The sequence below is a fragment of the Camelus dromedarius genome, chromosome 28 (assembly GCF_036321535.1).
Source record: "Camelus dromedarius isolate mCamDro1 chromosome 28, mCamDro1.pat, whole genome shotgun sequence".
Taxonomy (NCBI): domain Eukaryota; kingdom Metazoa; phylum Chordata; class Mammalia; order Artiodactyla; family Camelidae; genus Camelus; species Camelus dromedarius.
Window position 1 is genome coordinate 26,111,525 of NC_087463.1, and position 23,281 is coordinate 26,134,805.

At 47.6% G+C, this 23,281-nt stretch overlaps 1 protein-coding gene across 9 annotated transcripts in view; it reads left to right on the plus strand.

Annotated features, from left to right (window-relative positions):
• Nucleotides 1–23,281, plus strand: part of ZNF236 (zinc finger protein 236) — an 82,832-nt gene that overhangs the window by 47,120 nt on the left and 12,431 nt on the right. For 7 of the 9 annotated variants that reach the window (XM_064480450.1, XM_064480449.1, XM_031441727.2 and 4 more), the window contains 11 exons: nt 722–873; nt 1,620–1,832; nt 3,383–3,665; nt 4,934–5,037; nt 6,576–6,941; nt 7,613–7,758; nt 7,849–8,089; nt 8,479–8,658; nt 10,404–10,559; nt 16,311–16,498; nt 23,051–23,182. In XM_064480450.1, the coding sequence (XP_064336520.1) occupies nt 722–873; nt 1,620–1,832; nt 3,383–3,665; nt 4,934–5,037; nt 6,576–6,941; nt 7,613–7,758; nt 7,849–8,089; nt 8,479–8,658; nt 10,404–10,559; nt 16,311–16,498; nt 23,051–23,182 (2,161 nt within the window). Of the gene's footprint in view, nt 1–721; nt 874–1,619; nt 1,833–3,382; nt 3,666–4,933; nt 5,038–6,575; nt 6,942–7,612; nt 7,759–7,848; nt 8,090–8,478; nt 8,659–10,403; nt 10,560–15,217; nt 15,285–16,310; nt 16,499–23,050; nt 23,183–23,281 lie in introns of those variants that run through there. The other 2 variants (XM_064480453.1, XM_064480451.1) reach the window with 2 other exon arrangements.

Consider the following 23,281-nt stretch of genomic DNA (forward strand, 5'->3'; position numbering starts at 1 on the left):
AGGCTTAGCTGCGTACGCGCGCGCGTCCTGCCTTCGGAGGTGATGGTTTAGAATTTCAGACTTCCCACCACAGATTAAAACTTGGAAATGGAAAAAATAGGGGAATAAGTTGAAATAAGCTTTCTAAATCTTTTTTTTAGCTTTTAATAATACATGAATAGAAGTTTTAAAATTATTTCATCCTTAAAGTAATTTTAGTATATTCTATAACAACTGAGAGGAACACAACACTATATTATTTATGTATTATTCAAAAGGGTTCTAGTAACATCTGTTTTGTAAAGTATTTTACCAACGAAAGAGTAAATGAACTGACATTTCCAAGTGTCTGGACTCTAAGTGATTCTGAGCCTGCAGTGTGTAAAGGTTCACGATGTCTTACGACTTAGAAAAGAAAACAGCACGCAGTGGACGTACTGTCTGTAAAAGGAGTAGTTTCCTATTAATCAGATACTGTTTCTGCTGGAGGACTGCCATAGATTTTACTAAGTTTGAAATAATAAAATATGTTTAAAGCTACAGACACTCGAGCAGAATCTGGTCTAACGCGTGACTATTGCTAGCATTCTGTAAGCGTTAAGCATTGAGGACACACTTAGTTTCTGTGACAGTTACGCCTGATTGTTTATTGGTTGTTGGTGAAGAGTATTTGCTTTTCTTCCATTCTCAAGTGTCACATTTGTAATCATGCTGTGAACTAACGTGCTTTGTTGTGTTCTAGGTGTGACTATTGCCACAAAGGCTTTAAGAAGTCCAGCCACTTGAAGCAGCATGTCCGCTCACACACTGGGGAGAAGCCGTACAAGTGCAAGCTCTGTGGACGTGGCTGCGTCTCCTCTGGGGTCCTCAAGTCCCACGAGAAGACACACACAGGTCAGTATCTGCCTTGCACTGGGTGTGGTGCATCCGTTACCACTGTCTCGTTCTAGAACATTCCATCACACCCAGAAGGAGCTGCTCATCCCCCCCAGTTCCCCCAGCCCCAGGCGAGCACTGGTCTGTCTTCTGTCTCTGTGGCTTTGCCTGTTCTGCACGTTTGCTGTAATGGGACCGAATCACCTGTGACCTTCTGTCACCGGCTTCTCTCACCCAGCACGTGTTCCAGGCTCACCGGTGTTACAGCACGTGCCCTTCATTCATTTTTATAGCCGAATAATATTCCACTGTGTGGACAGGCCACATTCTGTTCATCTGCTCATTGGTTGTTGGACATCAGAGATTCATTTTTTGGCAATAAGGAGTAATCTTGAATGTTTGCACATACATTTTTGTGGACGTATGTCTTCACAGCTCCATTTAGGAGTGGGCTGGCTTGGTCCTATGATAATTCTGTTTAAACCTTCGATTTTACCGTTTTCTTGTCCACCAGCAGTGTGAGGGCTCCAGTTTCATATCCTTGCCAGCACTTCCTGTCTGTCTGCTTCATTGGGAACGTCCTTACGACATGGCTTCCATCTTCTTAAAGTAACGCTTCTTGAGAGACCCTCAGTTCCTAAACATAGGAGACCTCAGTGAATAGATGGTCTTTAATCGGTGGCATGTTGAGCGCACTTCTGTTTGCTTTGGTTACTTATGCTTTGGGGTAATGAGTGCCTTCTCTCCTCGTCTCTCTGTCCCAGGCGTGAAGGCCTTCAGCTGCAGCGTCTGCAGTGCTTCCTTCACCACCAACGGCAGCCTCACCCGGCACATGGCGACGCACACGAGCATGAAGCCGTACAAGTGCCCGTTCTGCGAGCAGGGCTTCCGGACCACGGTGCACTGCAAGAAGCACATGAAGAGGCACCAGGTGGCCCCCTCTGCGGGCTCAGCGTCCGGAGAGGGCGAAGGAGCAGGTGTGTCCCTTTGTGGGGTCAAGCTTACTGGCCAGAGGCTCACTTAGTGATTAATTAATATGCAGATCACCTTTAAAATGAGTTAATTTCATTTTCTGCTTATGAAAGCGATACGTGCTTTTTGAAAGAAAGACTCAGAGAGGCGCAGAGAGGAGACGTCCATGGGCGTCCAGGTACTATTTCTAGAGCTCTGTAGTTTGGAGAGTGTTAGCTAATCAGCAGATGCACATAGTTTCTAAGTCTAAGTACGCATCCTTCCCATTGGCTAGTAAGCACCTGATGCCTTTACCTCAGCCTGCCAGATTGATTGGAAGCTCTTCACAGCCTCAGCATGTGCTGCCTGCAGGTTTAGCTGCACCATTACACGTCTTGGTGTCTTCCAGAATCTTCTGGGCCACTGAGAAGAGACTCGACGTGAGCTTTGCTGTGGGTGGGAGAAGGGTCACCTGCAGACTGACCTTTCTTCAGCCGTTCCTGGTCTTACCACGGCTGCCGTGCCGGGAGGGGGTGTGCTGGGCGCCACACCTGCACGCGGTGTCCCTGGTCCTGGCTCCGTTTCACTGTCCTGCCTGCCTTTAGTGACTCTGCCCTAATCCTCGTGCTCTCTTGCCGACATTTCCTCATCAGTGTTGGTGGGGCCACCGTCCCTGACCTGCTGCCCCCAGACCTTCCCACATTGTGTTGACACTGATGTGGAAGTTTGTATTTCCTTTTCTGCAATTACCCCTGCGTGGCTCCAGCCTCCCTGGGCCCCTCCTCTCACCCTCCTCCCTGCACCTCTGCCTTTCTCCTCCTCCCATCCAACTTTTTTCTCTTTCTTCCAAGAGGATCATCCAGTTAGGTTTTAATTCACAAATTTGGTTTTGGTCACTGTCCATTTTGCTATTTAGTGTTTCTGTCATTTACAAAAATTTCTTAGCTATCTGTGCAATAATGACGTCGCCCTCCCAGCCAGATCTCCTTTCCTTGTCCATTACAGCTCACCCTCTCATTCTAGTTTTTGGTCAGTGTAAATGTATCCCCGTGTTTCCCTGAGAGAATACTTCTATATGGTATGTATGTATGTAGTGTTTTTTTCCGTTCAATAAGTCTTTTTAGTTGGGAGCTATTTGCTACCTTACCTCTTTGGTCTCTTCTTTGGGCTGCTGCTTTTCTTTACCTTATGGGACTTCGCTTCCCCCCGTATTAATCAGCAAATGCCTGTCTGTCTGGGCACCGCTAACCCGTCAGGTGCGGGCACTGACGCGCTCGCCGCTCACTGTTGGCTGGGCAGCAGGGGCGGAAGTCGGTCTTTGATCACAGCATCTTTCTGGGGTCAGTGGTGCCTCCCTTGAGGCACATCCTTCCGGTGCTGCTCTCTTTCCTGCGCTCCTGCGTAGTTTCTCAGTGCAGCAGTGGTGCGGAAAGCTCTTCCCCGTCCCAAGTGCAGCTTCATTGAGTTACAATTTTAACCTCACGTACTTAAGCTGAATATTTAGTGTTGGTTTACTTACTCTCTTAAAACTTAGTTTTTCATTAGGATTTCATCCCTTTTCTTATATTTTGTTTAGAGATGGGTCTGGAGGAAGAGGAAGAAAATTCCGAAAGAAATGGGTCTAGAAAGGCTCGTCCCGAGGTCATCACCTTCACAGAGGAGGAGACGGCGCAGTTAGCCAGAATTCGGCCGCAGGAGAGCGCCACGGTATCTGAGCAGGTGCTGGTGCAGTCGGCCGCCGAGAAGGACCGCATCAGCGAGATGAAGGACAGGCAGGCGGAGCTGGAGGCCGAGCCCAAACACGCCAACTGCTGCTCCTACTGCCCCAAGAGCTTCAAGAAGCCCAGCGACTTGGTCAGGTGCGGCCCGGCCCCCGTCCCCGGCTGCCTGCTCCGCTCACTCTCTCTGCAGCGAGGGAGGCCGGTGTTGAACCCGGTGCCTCCTGGGGCCTGTTACTTTCTCGAGTTGTGGTTTCAAGTCTGCACGTTTTGAGGATGGGAGGTCCTGTGGGTGGGGCGGAGGGCCTGGAAACGCCCTGTGGGCATCCACACCCCACTTTAAAGGCCTGCAGGGTGTGGCCTGGGGGTGGCGCTGCTGAGCAGCCAAGAAGGACAGGCCATGAGACAGGGAGGCAGGACCCTGACGTCTGCACCACAGAGGAGGCGGTGAGGGCAGTTACCCCGGAAACAGGAGCGCGGCGCAGCCGGGCAGCTCTCAGCTTTCTTCTTGTTCTGTCCTTCCCTTAATAGTCATTTGAGGCTTGGTCTCTCCCATCATGTATTGGACAAATATGGTGGAGCAAAACAAAACAAAAAAACAGCACAGGAGGCTGTAAAGTAAAAAAATCCTCTCCTCAGAGACAGCCACGCTTGGCAGTAATGTGCTTTTTTCGGAAATGTCCACATGTATGTCAGCATTAAGTTCTGCACCTGTTTTTGGTTTAATTTTTACATGTTGTTGAGTCTCAGACAACTTTCTTTCTTGGTACCTGCAACCTTCTTCGTTCTCAGTGGTGACCTCGCGTCCTGTTGCGTGGGCGTCCTGGAGCTTGTCTCACCAGATCTCGCTGATGGATGTTGAGTTTTCAGCATTTAATCACCAGCAGCGCTGTCCTGTGTGCTGCGTGCACCTGTGTGGGGTCCAGGGTCAGTGCTGGTGGATACACACACCCTCCGCTGGCCTCCCAGTCGAACCAGCCGACGGGGTCATCACCAGGCTGATGGGGAAAGGGGCATCTTGTCATCCGAACTTGCTGCCTTTAGAGTCTGCGTGTGGGGGAGCTCCTTTCACATGGCTTTTTGCTGTTTGTGTTTGTTCTCCAAGCTGCCTGTGTGTTGCCTGTTTTTCTGCTGTGGTATTTCTTGTCTTATCAATGATTTGTAAGAACTCTTTGTTGTTTAAGAACGTTAGTCCTGTTTTCATTGGTCTCGTAGATTTTTTTTTTATTTTTTGGTGTTTTTTGTATACAGTGAGGCATGAAAGTTATATTTGGCCAAATTTATTCAGTACATAGTCACACATTTTTGTTTATTTGGGTGGCTACAAATTTAAAATCACGAAGTTGTTAGCAAATGTGTATAAAATTAAAAAGAAAAACACTCAATAATTGCAAATGTTTTCTGGCTAGGCATGTTCGAATCCACACTGGAGAAAAGCCATATAAATGCGATGAGTGTGGGAAGAGCTTCACTGTTAAGTCTACGCTGGATTGCCACGTGAAGACCCACACAGGTGCGTCGGAAGGTGCCTTTCATGTATGTGTGTGCCTGTGTGTGGTGTGCACATAGACACTTTTACAATCAGAGCTTAAAAACGAGGAACCATAAGGAAATGGGTATCAAAGACATGTGATTCCTGACACGGAGAAAATGATCCATATAGTGTTGAAGGAAAGGGTCTAGGTCTGAAATGGTGAGTTATAAGTGGTCTCGTGGTCTTACTCAGACTTAAACACCTGTGTTAGGAAGATTGCCTCTTAGTCTTTGGGCCAGAGATTCAGTTTGTTGAGATTTGTGAAAACGGGATTTTGCAACTCTGATTACAGGTACCAGGTAGTAATTCTTTTTATGTGAGGGGAACAACTGTCACGGCCATTCTCTTTTCCCCACCTGATTTGAGGAGCTGCAGGTTGGCTGTCCTAGCTAGGACGTCTTAAGCCTCTGCTCCTGGCTTCTGTGCTGTGCGTCCCGGGGGCAGGAAGCCGGACTCTGCACATCTGCCTGGTGTGTGTCCTGTACTCACTTATCAGCCTCTTCTCTGAGCCTCCAGTTCCTCATGTGGAAAATGGGGCTGATGCCAGTATCCCTCCCACTAGGCCAGGAAGTGCCACGTGGTAAACAGTTGAGTAAATGTCAGGGTTGTTGCTGTGATTCGTAGGCTTATGATTATCAAAGTAATCTATATTCTTAATTTTTGGTTATAAATAGCAGAATTGACCAAAAGAGTACAAGTGGAATGTCACATACAGCTGTGAACCCTGTGGTTCTTTTCTGATAGGCGAATATCTGGAATTGAACATACGTGAACTCAGCCTGCCTCTTCGGTGGATGGTTTTTCTGTTGTTCCATTCGGGTCTGTGTTTGTCCCTCTTGCGCTGCACTGGGGACTGCTGAGGTCAAGAGAGCTCACTCACCTGTGTTCCTAGCAGGGCCAGTGTGGCCATGTTCACACGGGGTGCCAGCATGTGCCCCCGACTGTGTGGGCTCCGGGCATGAGGACTAGCAGGAGAGTCTGTGGAAGCCCCTCTCAGGGCCTTTGTCCTTGGCATCGTCAGGTGGCCCGTGAGTCCTGAGCAGGGCTGGCAGAGCAGCCTCACTGGTCATGGGTGAGTCTCGGTCCTCCAGGAGCCGCCCCTCTTCTCCCAGAGCCTCTGCAGGGCGGCCATGCGTTCAGAGAGCTGGTGTCACGGGAGCCGACCTGGATGGAGCCTGGAATGCACCTCAGGTGCTTTCTTCTGGAGCTGCTTTGGGTGCCCCTTTGTCAGCAAAAGGGGGCGATGCTCGTTGCTGCCCTTGGGGAAGCAGCTCTGGCCCCGCCCCATCTGGGCTCAGTGTGACGCTGTGGCACCGAGTATCATGTTGGGAGAGGGCTGAGCACAAGTGGTGAACTTCTCGGGCAATTGTGCAGCCACCCTGGGTCCTCGCCACGTGTCCTGCAGGAGGAGGGCTCTCGGGAGCGCATCTGCATCCCACGGTGCCTGCGCTGCGTGGGAGCAAGTGTCGCCCATCCGTCCGTCCGTCCGTCCCCTGATCCACTCTGTTTTTCCACAGGTCAGAAGCTCTTCAGCTGTCATGTGTGCAGCAACGCCTTTTCCACGAAGGGCAGCCTGAAGGTCCACATGCGCCTGCACACGGGCGCCAAGCCCTTCAAGTGTCCGCACTGTGAGCTGCGCTTCCGCACATCTGGGCGGAGAAAGACGCACATGCAGTTTCATTACAAACCCGACCCGAAGAAAGGCAGGAAGCCCGTGACCCGGAGCTCATCGGAGGGCCTGCAGCCCGCGAGCACCCTGCAGGCGTCCTCCTCGGACCCCAGTGTGTTCATCATGAACAACTCTGTTCTGGCAGGACAGCTGGACCAGGGTTTGCTGCAGCCCGGGCTGGTGGGCCAGGCCGTTCTGCCTGCCTCCGTGTCAGGTGAACTGGTCGCCGGGGGACCGGGAAGAGGGGTCAGTGAGGTCCCTGGTGGACAGACACACACTTGTCTGTCCACGACTTGCAGCCCAGAGCACAGCTTTCCCACACGAGGCAGTTGGAAAACTGAAGTTTCACCTTTCAGACTCAGCCACTTTCCTGACCCCGCTCTCGGGGCAGCACCATGCCCGCTTCTCAGCCCGGCACCTTGTTTAGCTTTTGTCCCCGCGGGGCCAGTCCTGTCTCTTCCTGGTTAGCGCGCTCACAAATGAAACAGGGAGCTACCCACAAACGAACCTTGTTTTATCCTGTGGAGTTACCTGAGTGCTGGGAAAGCACTACGCTTGAGCCAGCTGGGTTCTCTGTGTTCTCGCAGGTAGCACGGTGACCGTGGGCAGCTGGCAGACTCCTCTCGTGACTTCCTTCCTGTTGTGTGGCTGTGGCAGGATTACAGCCTAAGGAACAACAGTATTAGTGTTGTTTCACATCTTTCACAGGGTCTGCTTGTGGCGATGAGATTAGACAGGGATGTGTCTGACGTACAGTAGGTAGCAATGTGCCTTAACTAGCCCGTATGGATGCATAGCGCTTAGGTGGCAACAATCCCTGTATGAGAATGAGTTTTCCTGTTTAAGGTTTCCTGATACCCATTCACTCCTATTCTTTCTCTGCAGCTGGTGGTGACTGGACCGTGTCTTTGACAGACGGAAGCCTGGCCACCCTGGAAGGCATCCAGTTACAGCTGGCGGCTAACCTGGTTGGGCCAAATGTTCAAATTTCTGGAATTGAGGCCTCCAGCATTAATAACATCACACTGCAGGTATGACAGCCACCAGGGCTTTCTGGGCTTCAATGTGGTCTGAGTCACGATCGACCCCAGCGTTGTCATCCGAGTGTCTGTCACTTTCAGATTGACCCAGGCATCCTGCAGCAGACCTTACAGCAGGGCAGCTTGCTTGCTCAGCAGCTGACGGGCGAGCCCGGGCTGGCCCCACAGAGCAGCTCTCTTCAGACGCCAGACAGTACGGTCCCAGCCAGTGTTGTCATCCAGCCCATCTCAGGCCTGTCCTTACAGCCCACGGTGACGTCTGCCAACTTGACCATAGGCCCCCTGTCGGAGCAGGACTCCGTGCTGACCACCAGCAGCAGTGGTGAGAGCTGTGTTTTTGTTGGTGGGGACTCTGGGGTTTCAGCTTCTTGCTCAGTCACATGTCTGATTTTAGGACGTAGGATGCTGTTTCCTGCTCTCTATAAAGCTCAGCAAGTAGTTGAATATTCTGAGAATAAAGTTTTTCTTGGGATGAATGACATTTAGTCAACAGATGCACATAGGTTATTGCATTCATAAAACTGGCTTCCTGTGTCGTCACAAAGCCTTTTTGGGTCATTTTGGATGAAGGAATTAGAGACGACTGGTATTTTATTTTGAATCATTCTCTTTTCAAAGCAACAGTTTCACAAAAATATTCTTCATGTAAAAAGAGAAAATTCTTCTTCTTCTTCTAAGCCCGGCTGTGTTCTCTTTTGTCGTGATGACCAGGGACGCAAGACCTCTCTCAGGTGATGGCGCCACCGGGCCTGGTGTCCACCTCCAGTGGCCCCCACGAGATCACCCTGACCATCAACAACTCAAGTCTGAGCCAGGTCTTGGCGCAGGCTGCCGGGCCCGGCTCGGGGGCGTCCTCGGGGTCCCCGCAGGAAATCACCCTGACCATCTCTGGTTAGTCTTAAAACGTTTAAAATCCTTCACCTGCAATTTAAGTGAATCCTGTATTTATTTTTTTCCTGTAAGACTGAGCTTTGCATAAATCCAGTACTTCAGGAAGTGTGTGTAATTTATGTGAGAAACTCCAGTCTCGTGAAGAGGACACTACACTTCACACCTGATCCCGGAAACTGCGGCCCTTGGCACGTCCAGCTTGAGTCAGTTTTGTCACAGGTTTTTTGTTCAGTAAAGAGCAGACCGGCTTTGTAATTCCTACTCCCGCCCCTTTAAACAAAGGGAGCATATTGGTGTGAATTGTAGATATTGGGACATTTAAGTCTTATAAAAGCAATCTTTTATTGGTTGTTGTTAAAAAAAAAAATGCTGGGAGTCAGAACCACCTCCCTGGAGATACAGACTTAGGGCAGGAAGCATCACATTTTCCCTTAAAACAGAAGGACTGTCGGCCAGCGTAGCATTCCCTCTGTTGCACGAGATTTCTGCGGAAATGGTGGTTGGCGCAGAGAGCGTGGCCACGTGGAGTCCAAGCGCTGCCTTTATTCCCTTCAGTTTGTGTGAGAAATTCGAGGAACTATTCTTAGATGGAGCTTTGCTTTTAAATGACATACAGTGATTTTTAGATGCTAATCGCCAGCAAAAATCAACTTTTGAATTTAAGCTAATTCAGTAACTTCCTCTTTTTGTTAAATATGCCTGGATTTTACTGTTGGAAACATAGAAGTTATTTTAAGAAAGCTATTTTGTTGATCAAAGTCCCTCAGTATATAAGGTACTGTGCTAGTCCTATACAAAAAAAAAACAAAACGTAATTTTTGCTCATAATTCAGGAAATGTGTTATTTTGTTTGTGGATTGTGCTTCTGTTTCTCCTGTATTTTCTTATTATTGATAATTTAGGTATTTTATTGCTTTTTAGTATATCCAAAAGAATAGATGAATATAATTGTAGTTTATTTTAAAAATTGGCTAAAAAGGTTTATCCCAGGGGAAGTCTAAATCACTCGATGAAATGAGGTTTGCCCAAACCTTGAGCATAAGATCTCCTGTTTCCTCACTTTTCCTCGTTGTGTGTGGTGAGAACTGGCTGTAGTGACTCGTATGTCAGCAGCTCGTCCCACTCCGTGTCTTGCTGATGCTCAGCTCGACAGCAGGGTTTAAAAAGCAGGTTGTCTTTGTCGGGTCTTTGGAAGTGTTCAGTGTGGCTCCACTGGGACGTCAGCAGGGTTTTGCCTTTCGCGTCCATCTGTTCCCGCGTGTCTGATCACACTGTCAGATTCCAGTGGCCGATGGGGCTGGCAGAGGCCCGGGTCTTCGTGGGAGTCCTGACGGTGTGTGAGCGTGTGGGGCGTCCCGGCGCTTTGGGGCAGGGCCCTTCTGCATGGGCGGCCCTCCTGTTGCCCTGGGGTCTGGCCCTGCGAGCCTTCTCAGCACACCTTTGCTACACCCGGTGGTCCCACATTTGGTAATAATTTTCATATCAGGCTAAGTTTTGTTCAACAAAGTGTGTGACTTTAAGTGCCCAAACCCTGAGTTGAAGTAAAGCTCTTCAGCTCCCAGAACCTCAGGGCCCAAACAGTGTGAGCAAGGACTTCCGTTTAGGGAAATTCGTTTTCCTGTAAATACTATTCAAAGTGGGGGAGCTTTCATTTTTAGCAGGATGTTACGTATGTTCAGCACACACCTGCCAGGATGCAAATGAGCATGCTGCTTCCAAGTATCACAGTATTAGTTTCCGTTTAGGTCAAGACCTTATTCAGCACAATTCTAACGGAAGCAGCGAGCTGAACGGAAGCATCAGACTGTCAGCGCCTGCCGTCAGTCATCCGTCTACAGGCGCCACCCTGACGATCAGCAACGAGCAGCTTCTCTCTCAGAGCGCAGCGCTGGCCTCTTCAGGTATGCCGCTGGAGCCTTGGCCGCTGAGGACCTCACGGGGTGTCCTGGTTAGAGGGCCGGGCACCTGGTCAGCGGAGAGCAGGCAGCGGCCTTGGCGTGGTGCACGTGTGAGCTGCGTGTTCTGGTATGTCTGCTGTGTTTCCGGGACAACAGGTGGCTGATGTGTAATTCTAGGACACACAGCGCGCTCTCTCTCGAGTTACTAACCTTTTAAGGTTGTTTATACCTTTTAAAGAATAAAGGTAAATCATTTTATTCAGATATGCGAAGCATCGTGTGTCCGCACGTCAGCACTGCTGAGCCCATGCAGAGCGGGTCCTGTCTCTTCTGAGCAGGGAGTTTCTCTGGCTCCTCACTTTCTGCCCTGCAGTGTGAGTGTTCTGGCACCAGCTGACTGGGGGATGACAAGGTTAGAAGGAGGTGTTTTTCTAAGGTTTTGAAGAACAGACTTAATAAAAAGTAAAAGTAAGTGAGCTCCAGGGAAATAAATCACAGCGTCGTAAGTCACCGTCACCAGTGTAGGGTGACATGCATGTTTTTTTGTCTTGTAGAGATTTCAGTAGTTTCTTAGCCCTCTTATTTTCCAACCCTGTATATCATTTTTTTGAGAAAAAATTAAATCTTCAGATATATTTGTACCCACAGCTAAAACTTCTTTTCATGTTTATTTGAAATGCTTTCTTATTCAGTAAGCCTTTTGTTCAGTAAAAGATTGTAGTGCGATGGGACTAAATCTGGGTATAGGATGTTGAGTGAGGCAGACATGGTCCCCTTGCGTTTTGGACCCTAGAAATTAACAGAGCACAGGCAAGTATTAACGAATCCGTAAGTCAGTGGAGAATTACAGTAGTAATGATCCGTAAAGGAGAGAGAAGGGTGTCCAGAGAGCGAGTCGGGGCCAGCCTCCCCAGGCACGCGGGGCCGGGGAGCCTTTCTCCCTGTGAGCTGTGGGGCGCGGGGACTTGCCGGACTGAAGAAGGCTGGTGAGCTGAGGGAGGCAGCGTGTAGTAAGATTCCACTCGGGACCCTCGAGGGGCTTTCCGTCCGCCCCTCCGCATTGCTCCAGGGTAAACTGACCCGGAGGGTAAGAACCCATCTGAGTCCCGTGTTGGCAGCTCTGGGCAGATCCAGAGCCTGGCCTCCTGGCCGCTGTCCTCGGCCTTCTTGTTTTATTCTCACTGTTTCTCAGTCGTCAGTGTGCTTGTCTCACTTGGGGCTCTAAACACCGAATCATAGAGCTTAATTCTTCTACGGATTATTTTGAAATGAGAGGCTTTTAGTTTTGTTTTTCAAATAAGGGGAATTTTGTTTTGTGTTCTAATTGGCCGTGAAAGCTAAGACTTTCAGGTTATAGTCAGTCTGTAATAGGACGTCTCAAGTACAGTATATACTATTCAGGTTACACGGCAAGCTTTTCTCTACAGCTTTCCCCCAAAAGTCAGTCTGTGTCACTTCTAAAGCCTAGACAGTGTGCTCTTCCTCATGGTCTCCAGTGTCCCGTTGTCTCCCACCCTGTGTGCTGGCGCTGTGATAGGGGCACATGTCTTGTGCCCTTGGCCAGAGGGAGGTGTGTCACGCTGTGAGCTGGGGGCTCAGGCTCCCCCACGTGCCTCCCTGGGGCACAGGCTGGCCCAGGGTTGGAGTCTCTGTTGTCCCCAGAAGCTCTGCTTGATGTCTTCCATGAGTCCGTGGTGAGTCAGTGGAAAGACAGTGGAGTTTTGGATGTTCCAATTTACACGGAGTGGGTTTTGTGTGTGTTCTGTCTGGTAAGCCTGCGTGTTTGCTGGTGCAGCAGATTTCTTGCCTTAAAGTTGGTGATGTTCTGATCAGGAGGGAGGAGGGGACAGAGGGGAATCCACGAACGCTGAGGGCTCGGTTCTGGCCACCAGTGCTGCTTTAAAACGCTGCCCCTGGTACCTTAGACACTGGGGCTTTCCCCTTCTACGCCCGCACCCGCAGCTGCCGGCGCTGGCCCCATGGGTGGGGAGGCGTCTGCGTGCTCACCTGCAGCGCGGCCCGCGGTGCTGGGCTGTGGGCTGGCTCCCGTGTGTTGTGCACTGCTGCTGCTTTAAAAACAGCAAGCACGCTCCCTTCTCCTGATCTGATTTTTTCTTTTCCTTTAGACTTACTGTTGTAGAGCCAGCTGAGAACACTTCTCTCTTTTTCTTTTCTTTCTTTTTTTTATTTTTAAAGAATTTTTTTAAATGAAGGTACCGGGGTTAGAACCCAGGACCTCCCACCTGCTAAGCATGCGCTTTACCACTGAGCTATACCCCTCTCTTTTTGATGACACTTTAGCTTAATTTGGTGTCTTAGTTAAAAAAATTTTTTTTCAAAGATTTGATGATATTATAAAATAAAAGATGAGCTCATGATTGAAGAACATTTGTTTACTAATGAGTTATAAGCTATTACATATACAGCATTAGTTTTATATGAGCAAGTCATTTATATTTGACTTCAGATAACTTAACGTCTTTGAATAATTCTGAATATAGGAGAAGAGTCTTCATGGGTTGAACCACTCGCTCCTTAGTATGAAGCAGATGTTTGTAGCGAGGTTTACATATTCCGCTGGTGCCAGTTAGCAGTGAAGTGGCTGACCTCATCTGTGCTGTGTCGTCAAGAGGCTGCGTCTTAATGGGCAACATTTATCTTAGAATCAGTCACTCCCAGACCAAGCTTCAGGCCACACCAGGAAGACTGCAATTAAAATGACTCCGAGATGAAACATGCGCCTTCTAAGATGAACACTAGGACGCAGACTCTCAGTGTCACCCTGCAGACTTCATGCTGAAGTCCTCTGTCAGCGCGACGGGCGGGCACGTGCTGCTCGGTAGAGCTCTCTGCGAACAAAACGTGGCTGGGACTTACCAGCTGGGGCTCCTTGCATCAAAAGAAGGCTGTTTGGGAATTTTCAGTAAATTGAACAGCTTCAGTCAGTGCAGCCGTAGGTCAGAGTTGCATACCCAGAACAGAAGCACATGCTTTTGTTCAGATGTGTGGCAGGAGGGCGGAAGGCCATTTTGAAGTTGGACCCTGATGACACCCATGACGAATGGTTTTCCTTGAAAACAGCCAAGTAGGTCGTAAGTACCCTTTCAGAAGCAGAAGGTGTTACTAGTAGAGGCATGAAATTTGCAGTTTTTTAAGGAATTTATCTTAAATTGATACTGTCTTTTTAATGTACCTTAGTCCATTTTTAAGATAATTTTGATGGGTAAATTGAGTTCTGCTTTCCATGAGAGAAAAGATCCATTTCTTGTTTACTAGTTCCTTGTGAGGTTATTTTAGCCCCCGTTTCTCCTGGATTTGAGGACGCTTACTTAGTTCCCAATAGCTCAGACATGTTAACATCCCTCGTTTGTGGATGCTTTAAAATGACGTCTTTCCCACTCTGTCCTGGGGGTGAACAGCACCCCACCTCCTCTTACTGCGTTTTTGTTAATCTCAAGAAAAACCTGATTTCACATCTTGTAAACTTCTAACAAAACCTTCCAAAATTAAGTCTTTTTAGAGACTGAAAGCTTATCCCAACAAAGATTTAAGACAGTACTGGGTTTGATGAAAATACAGAATTTATTCCTTCTTTAAAGATTACTCTTTTTGAGTTAGAATCTTAAAATGAAGTACTGCTTACTTAGATGATGATGTTACATCCTAGAGAAATAGTGGTTTTAGAAAAAAGTAAGTGAGAACTAAGATTAAGTGTCTACAGTCTTCAGTGTTGAACCTTAACTTTCCTGTTTCAGAGTATTGATTTGAATTTTAAAATTGTGGTGTCTAGAGCTCAAACAAGTACTTTTGCACAACTAAGAGCTACGTATTAAACACATGTAATTACCTCTTTCATTATGTAGTCGCATGCTTAAAATTTCAGTGTTTAGTCATCATGTGTTCTTCTCAACAGTACTGAGGCCAGTCCTACTTGAACTGGTCTCATCCTTCTTATGGGAAGTCTCTTAAATTAAGAACATTAGTAAAGCTTCATTCACCACCCTTGTTGAGTTGAGCTGTCAACTCTGGCGTTATCAAATTATTCAGTCTTTCTCCTGAGCTTTTTGTCAGGGTTCACTTTAGTTAATGAGCTTGCAGGCTTCTGTTTTGTCTTTGAATTTCCTGTGCTGCACAGTCCTGGAAGCTTCCACCATGGTAACAATCATCAGAAAGTCAGAATTATTTTACTGGTGGGAAGGCGAGGACCTCCTGGGTTCCTTTATTTCAGGAGTTGGGGCGAGGTCTGAAGTCCCAGCTGTCTAAGCTGAGATGAGGCGCCGGCTTTCGGTTTTGCTCTTTGTTGACGAGCCCCCCTCAGCTGGGCGCTCTGAGGGCCCGAGCCCGCCCTCTCCTCCGTGGTGTTGTTCCAGCCACGCCGTGGTCTGCAGGAGCCTCCTCTCTTATCCTGGTCCCTCTCTACAAAATTGCCCCTGTGTGCGGGGTTGCAGGAGTTAGGGTGCATGGAGGTGACGTCAGGATCTCGAGGCGGCCACGGTACTGCCCTCCACACATCCACACTCCTCCTCCTGCCCCAGCGGGCCCTGGGCGTGCGCCCTGTGCAGACGCGGGGCAAGGCGGGGGGTCTGATGAGGTCCTCGGGAGCGCGTGGCTGCTTCAGAGCAGAGACTCCCAGCCTCCTAATGGTTGTACTGCTTTTGAAGGTTCCAGGTCTGTGCAGCACAGTGTGGGACTCCGGGAGTGTGGATCTGTGGAGGACGCCAGTTACAAGTAAGTAACCTGGTTCCCTGCGGTCCCGCCCAGAGCCCGCCCTGTCTTAGCAGAGCATCTGCAGGAGTCGCCTTTTGTCTTGTGCTCAAACCTCAACAGGAAATAGTGTTTGGAACTTGCGCTTTAGTTTTCATCTCGGTGTCTCTGGCACCTGGCACAGGCTGGTGCAGGTGGACGATAAATCATGTCTGTCAGCTGAATGGACGGGCCGCCCATGAGAACAGTGTGCGTGTGTGTGCACGTGTGTGTACACGTGCATGTGCATGTGTGTTATGCTTACAAATAAAAACTTAAAAAATTGTTTTTTGTTGGTGCCCCCACCAAGACTTTGATAATCCCATGCCGAGCCCCCCTCGTTTGCCAGTGGGTGCATGAGTTTCTGTTTTGTAGGAGAGGAGGCCTTTCCTTGCCCGATTGGTCCCAGGTATCTTCCTCTTATATCATTGGCTATGAGGGGAAAATATTACAATGTTTTGTTTTCTAAAGCAAAGTTCTATGTCATACAGGATAAGTGAATATTTAAAGGATTGCTTGAGGTTTATTTGGACCTTCCGTGTTTGAGAGTAGGCACACGTAAAGGGCGGTGAGCCTGGGGACGGAAGCGGAGGTGGGCAGTGTTGCACTCCGGAATGGGGCATCACTCAGCGGTCACATTCTGTCTCTCTGTTAGGCTGGGGTCTGGCCCTGGATGGGGCAGTGCCCTGGAACTCTTGTCTTGGTCACCTGCACTGGCAGCAGTGACTGGGACTGTAGGTCACGATTTTACTCTTCTTTTAGTGTTTTTTCTCTATATTATACTTAAGGAGCAGAGTATACTTACATATAAAGATAACTGGTTTTTTGCAAAAGCCTTGCCACACCTTTGGGATCAGAGTCAGTGATTTCCTTGATGCAGTTTCAGAAGCTTAGGCGGTGTAAGTGCTGATTATGACAGGCACATGCCTGTGTGAAAACCGCCTTCCCATGCCACTGGAATTGGACTTGCCTACGTTTCTATTGATCTGCTTCTTTTGCCTTGTTTTGTAGAACTTAACACTGCAACTGGAAGCCTTCCTTCGACCACACCGATGTCCCCATCCTCCATATCTGCTCAGAACCTGGTCATGTCCTCCTCGGGAGTTGGGGGAGAGGCCAGCGTCACCCTGACTCTGGCTGACACTCAGGGCTTGCTCTCCGGGGGGCTGGACACGGTCACGCTCAACATCGCTTCTCAGGTGAGTACGCTGCAGTCCCCTGGGCAGGGCGACAGCCCGACTCGGGGTCGTCCTGGGAAGCTTTGTCTGTTCTTCCCAAAGTAGGTATTCTGAACACTATTTCAAAACTGGAGTGGTTTTTTTTTTTAATAATTAAAAAAGAAAGTAATATGTTAAATGCAAAATGAGGAAAACAGAATCCAGAGAAAACAGAAAAGCATTTTTTAAAAAATCCACCACCGAGATGGAGCCACACTGAACATCTGAGTGTACGTCTCCTCTGAACCTGGGCCTGCGCACATGCAGGTGCACAGCGTTCAACTTTCAGAGGAGTGGTGGTGGTGTAAACTCCCCCTTCTGATCACACCGTGACTGTCTTCTGATCGGTGATTTTAGCAGCGCACACATTTCTACCGGCTACACAGCGCTTCGTCGTGGGGATGAGTTTGTCGGGGCAGCACTGCGTTCTGGGACTCGTTGTAGCTGGGCGCCCTCCTGCTCTTTGTCACTTCTGTTCTCAGATGAGTCCCTGCAATAAGTGTGGGGATCGAAGGTGTGTACTGCATGCTTTATAAAGCACACTGAGCTTAGGTGCTGAAGAACCTTTCAGGGTTTAATTAGAAAAATCATGATCAACCGTGAGTCATAAGGATGAGGAATGACTGGAGAGAGCTGGGGCTGAGTTTCAACAGTTGACCCACGACAGCCCTGTCTCCCCAAGCCCGGCTGCGGAGGGGGAGAGGCGCATGTGGTGCGCGTGTCCCTGCCGCCTCGTTCCCCCTTTCAGGGTCCCTGTGCGGAGGAAACAGTTAGGGCTGCGGCTCCGGCATGAGGTGGGTTCTGACCCTGCCACCGCCCCGCTGCTGGCTCTGGGAAAATGACTTGGCTCTTCGAGGGGCTAGTTCTTTCCACTCACCCCTGCCTACCCCTGGATCCGGGTCGGCAGTTTCCATCAACACCACAGGTTGTGATGGTTGTGAAACAGTCATGGGACACCCCCCACCCCCAACTCCCCCGTCTGGCCATTTCCTGAGGTGGCGCAGCCTCGGCAGCCTGCCCGAGAGTCAGTGTTGTGTTTTGTTCAATTGCCTCCCTTCCCCAAGGCCAAACATCACCTCTGCCACAGAAGGAAAGAAGTGTCTTCTTGAGTTTTACATAGTGAGTGAGTGTTGTTTACATGTTCTAACATTTACTTGTCCTTATTTGTTACTCCACACCTACTTGTCACGACATTATCGTCAACCTTCTAACTCCTGGAAGTTAGTATATTTTAAAACGATAGTTGCGGCCAAAGAAGTCATCTTAAGGTGTAAGTGACTTGTATGTTTCTCTGGACACAGGTTGCAGGAAGCTTAACTGCTCTGTGGTAGTTTGCTCTGTTTTTCCCACCCGTGATTCTGGCCACTCTGTCCCAGGGCCAGGTTCTCATCACCTGTGGTCAGGCTCACTGGGCCAGGCAGCTGGGGCCAGGGAGGCCTGACGAAAGGGAGCTTTTACTTACTTACCATCCAGAGAACACAGTTCCAGTCTAGGGACGTGATTCTGTAAACTAACTTAGTTAATTCATCTTTTCCACCTTCCTGTCTGCTGTGGGGTTCATCTGGGGGACAGTACCTGTGCATGTAACCTGCATTCCAGCCACCAGTTACCCCGCGTCCCCCTGCGGGGCCAGCAGGGCCCAGGTCTCCGTGTGCTGAATGTGACTGTCGTATGGTCCTGTTTTTCTCCTGGTGCACTTTTAACTGCAGTAAAGAAGTAGTCATGAAGTATATAAGTGATTCAAAATATAAATTTTAATGAAACTTAATCCTTTGAATAACTTTCAGGGGATATGGTGGAGTTTGATCAGGAAAAGCCAGAAGTCCACTGATTTTTATGCTATGAGTTTATTTTCTTTTTTCTTTTTTCTTTTTTTTTGACATTTTTTATTGACTTATTATCATTTTACAATGTTGTGTCAAGTTCCAGTGTAGAGCACAATTTTTCAGTTATACGTGAACATATACATACATTCATTGTCACATTTTTCTGTGAGCTACCATAAGATCTTGTATATATTTCCCTGTGCTATACAGTATAATCTTGTTCATCTGTTCTACATTTTGAAATCCCATCTATCCCTTCCCACCCCCTGCCCCCTTGGCAACCACAAGTTTGTATTCTATGTCTAAGTCTATTTCTATTTCGTATTTATGCTTTGTTTGTTTGTTTTTTTGCTTTTAATTTTAGATTCCACATATGAGCGATCTCATATGATCTTTTTCTTTTTCTTTCTGGCTTACTTCACTTAGAATGACATTCTCCAGGAGCATCCATGTTGCTGCAAATGGCGTTATGTTGTCAGGTTTTATGGCTGAGTAGTATTCCATTGTATAAATATACCACATCTTCTTTATCCAGTCATCCACTGATGGACATTTAGGCTGTTTCCATGTCTTGGCTATTGTAAATAGTGCTGCTATGAACATTGGGGTGCAAGTGTCATCCTGAAGTAGGGTTCCTTCTGGATATAAGCCCAGGAGTGGGATTCCTGGGTCATACAGTAAGTCTATTCCTAGTCTTTTGAGGAATCTCCACACTGTTTTCCATAGTGGCTGCACCAAACTGCATTCCCACCAGCAGTGAAGGAGGGTTCCCCTTTCTCCATAGCCTCTCCAGCATTTGTCATTTGTGGACTTTTGAATGATGGCCATTCTGACTGGTGTGAGGTGATACCTCGTCATAGTTTTGATTTGCATTTCTCTGATAATTAGTGATATTGAGAATTTTTTCATGTGTCTATTGGTCATTTGTATGTCTTCCTTGGAGAATTGCTTGTTTAGGTCTTTGGCCCATTTTTGGATTGGGTTGTTTGGTTGTTTCTTATTAAGTCATATGAGCTGCTTATACTGGAGATCAAGCCTTTGTCGGTTTCACTTGCAAAAATTTTCTCCCATTCCGTAGGTTGTCTTTTTGTTTTACTTATGGTTTCCTTTGCTGTGCAGAAGCTTGTAAGTTTCATTAGGTCTCATTTGTTTATTCTTACTTTTGTTTCTGTTGCTTGAATAGACTGTTCTATGAGTCTATGAGTTTATTTTCTGTATGTTAAATTATGTCACTTTCATTTACTTTGAATTACTCACTTTAAGTAGGTAGTTTTCTATATTGGCTACGTTACATTTTTAAAGTCTGTATATATTTGCTGGGGACGTTTGGTGCTTTTCCTATGGACCGCGTGGCTACCGGGTCTGCCAGTCCTGCCCCCACGTCAGCCCCCAGGAGCCTTGCGAGTCAGGCACTGGGATTGGGCCAAGCAGGTTGGTGCTGCCCAAGAAGGTTCTCCAAAAAGGGCTTTAGGGTGAAGCCCTGGACGTGGCCATGCCAACACTGAGAAGGGAAGGCGGCTGCATCCGGGGGAGTGTGGGGCTGGGGTGGGTTGGGGCCCTCACTCCACCCCGCCTGGCTCCACAGCCATCCCCCCATGTTTGCCAGATCCCACCAGCCATGTCTGCACGCCCTGCTCCTGCTGCGTTTAGTGCCCTCTTGGGTTCCCCATCACCTTGGGACAGAGCCCAGATTTCTCTGCTTGGCATGCATGAATGCTGTCACAAATGGAATCACACTTCTGTTGTCAGGAGGTTAATGAATGTACTAGAAAACGTCTGCAGGTGTGTAAATTTCATCTGAAACTCAAAAAGTGGTCATGAGAAATCGACCAGTGTCTGTCAATTGTTGTTCAATACGGGTGAGAGTGATTCACTAAGAGGTAAATGTTGAATGGTTGAAATTACTCCCAACATGTGCTCCTTGAATTTAGTGAGGACACAGGAGTGCTGAAAGGAGGTCAGATTTAAAGAAAACAGATGATTCCACATTGTTCTATGGTTGAAATTCATGCAAAACACATGAAAAGATCAGGGTCTCCCCACAGGTACTAAAGAAAACAGTAATGTGAATATTTAAATTATAAATTTTAAAAAGACATGAAAAAAATAGTATATAATTACTATGTATGTTTTTTGGTTTTTTGTTTGTTTAAGAAGTCCATGAAAGAAAATGGTTCTCAAAACAAAGAAAGGTGGTCTTAAATAGTTTACTTAAATAATATGTCTAAGTGTCAAATCTGAGTCCAGAATCACAAAATATTTGAAAAAAATACATTGTTGTTCGTCCATAATTAATCATAATTTAAAACTTGAAAATAGCCCAACTACAGAAGAATATTATATGGGACAAACGTTCATTCTGACACAGAAAATTAATTTATTTAAAAATACAATCTATTGAAATAAAAATTGAAATACAGTGATGTGGAAGATACCTGCATTAAATTAATAACTCTGTAGGGAAATTTTAAAAATTAGCAGTGAGTTATAAAGGCTTATTTCTTGAGTTTTTCTTTCCGAACTTTGGAATCAGGCCTGCTGACAGCTGTGTGTTGGCCCTTATCCTGTTAATCTGATAATTTTGTAAGGAAATTGCAAGCACGCACTTTAAAACCTGTTGAAGAAAGCAAAGTGATTCTTCAGGTCTTGTTCTGAAAACAAAAAGAAGTAATTGACGTATTCTTGAAGAGAATTTTATTTTATATGAATTCTTAAAGGTTTTTTTAATGCTGTTAGTACAGATAATTAGCTGGGGTAAAACATTTAAAATTTGGTATTTAGACATATAAGTGGTTTTTTTGGGCTTAATAAAAAGTCAAAATATGATTGTGGGGGAAGCCAAAAATGGACAAGTCTCAGTAAAGATTCTCAGTGTGGAAAGAGGCCAGTTCTAAAGTAACAGCGTGACTTCACGTACAGTAACCAGAGCTGTCTTTGGCCAGGCTGAGCGGTTTACAGCTTTCTTAGTTCTGTGCCCTGCCTGGCTTTCATTTTCCTACAGTTTTCTCATGTTGACTCTTACTGGTTCTCAGTCTCCTGGCACAGGTTTTATTTCAGTTTATTAGGGGAGGGCAGTAAAATTCTGAGCTGCTAAGAAACGTATTTCTGGTGAAATGGTCGTTCTCGTGCATGGTTAAGTGGGTTGGTTTACAAGCATTTGGAAGCAGGTCAGATCTGTGGCCATACCAGTGCGGCCACCCCTTGGCCAGGTTTACTTAGGGTTTCCCAGACTTGGCTGCATGTCGTAGTTGTGGGTCTCAGGGTCCAAGGCTGAAGCAGTGGCGGGGGTTGGGGCTGGCGTCTGTGTTCCTGACCCCGCCCCCCAGGTGACTGACTCTGAAGCCAGGGCCCCATCCAGTGCCCAGGTGCAGAATTCATGTGCACCTGGGGAATGAGAATTCCTGTAATTTCCACCTCAGTGTAGACCAAATATAGCAAAGAAATAAATAGACTCAAGTGATAATGAAAACCCAAAATAAATGACTTTTAGACGATCACCATTTGGGCAGATTCAGGCCACCACTTCCATGAAGATAGTGAATTGTTGAGCATTTATTTTATTAGGCCCTTGATTTTTGTGCATTGAGGTGCTTAATATTAGCAATTGAAACACCAAAAATTAGTAAATTACATTGTATTCATAGTTTTTTTTTAACTTAGCTTTTTTATTTTGAGGTAATTGTGGATTTACAGGCAGTTGTACGAAAAAACACAGATCCCGTGGCCCCTTTACCCATTTCCCCTCCGTGGTAGCATCGTGCAGAACTCTGCACAACACCCACCAGGTATCATCATTGGCACAGTTGGGACACGGAACATGTCTGTCCCCATAGGGACAGCTCAGGTCCAGAGCCAGCTGCTTTCATTTCAGCAGTTCAGGCTGTATACTAAGCTATCTATATAGATTCAGCATTTCCAGTCCAAAGTTGGTTCCTAAGTTAAACTTCCTGTCTGCACCACCCCCACCACTTCCGCTCTCTCTGTCCCAGATTCACGTCGGTGAGTAAAGGTGCTGGAGCACACGAGGTGCTCTTCTGTAGTAGAGCAAAATTGGATGTGCATTTTAAACAGATGCTCCTTATATATTTTTCACAAGCTTATTGAGATTTAAGTTATATACTGTAAAGTTCACCCATTTATTTAAAATGTGCAGTGTAATGATCTGTAGTCTGTTTCCAGAGTTGTACCACCATCACCAGTTCTGATTATAGAGCAGAACTTAGCAGTCACTCCCAGGTCCCCCAGCCTCCCCTGCTGGCCTCCCCAGCCCCGGCACCGCTCATCTGCTTCCTGTCTTTGCAGATTTGCCTGTTCTGGACATTTCCCATAAATGAGATCATACGTGTAGTCTTTTGAGACTGGTGGCTTTTGCTCGGCAGGCACACGCTGTGGCCGGTGTCTCCCTCCATTCTGTTCTACTGGGGAGTGCTGTTCCACTATACAGACGTGAACCACATCCTGCTTGTCCAGTCATCAGTTAGCGGGTTCTGGGGCTCTTGCCCCTTCTTGGCTGTTATGAGTGGTGCTGCTGTGAACATCTGTGTACAAGGCTTCAGGTGGACGTAGGTTTTCATTCCTCTTGGGCAGATGCCTACGAGTGGAATTGCTCAGCCACGTAGTGATACTGTGGTTAACTTTTGAGGATCTGCCAGCTTGTTTTCCAAAGTGACTGCACCATAAAAGATCTTCCAAATTTTACCTTTGCCAGGGGCAGCAGTTCCCAGCCTTACTGACGGAGCCCTCTCTGTCAGGCCCTGGGGGAGCAGGCTCGCCCCAGGTCATCCTCGTGAGCCATACCCCACAGCCACCATCTGCCACCTGTGAGGAGGTCGCCTACCAGGTACAGCACACACTTTATTCAGTTTTGTGGTTTTCAGAAGAGGTGGATTCTGAGGGGTCGGGGTGGGAGGTCCTGGGGAGTGAGCATGGGAGGCTGGGG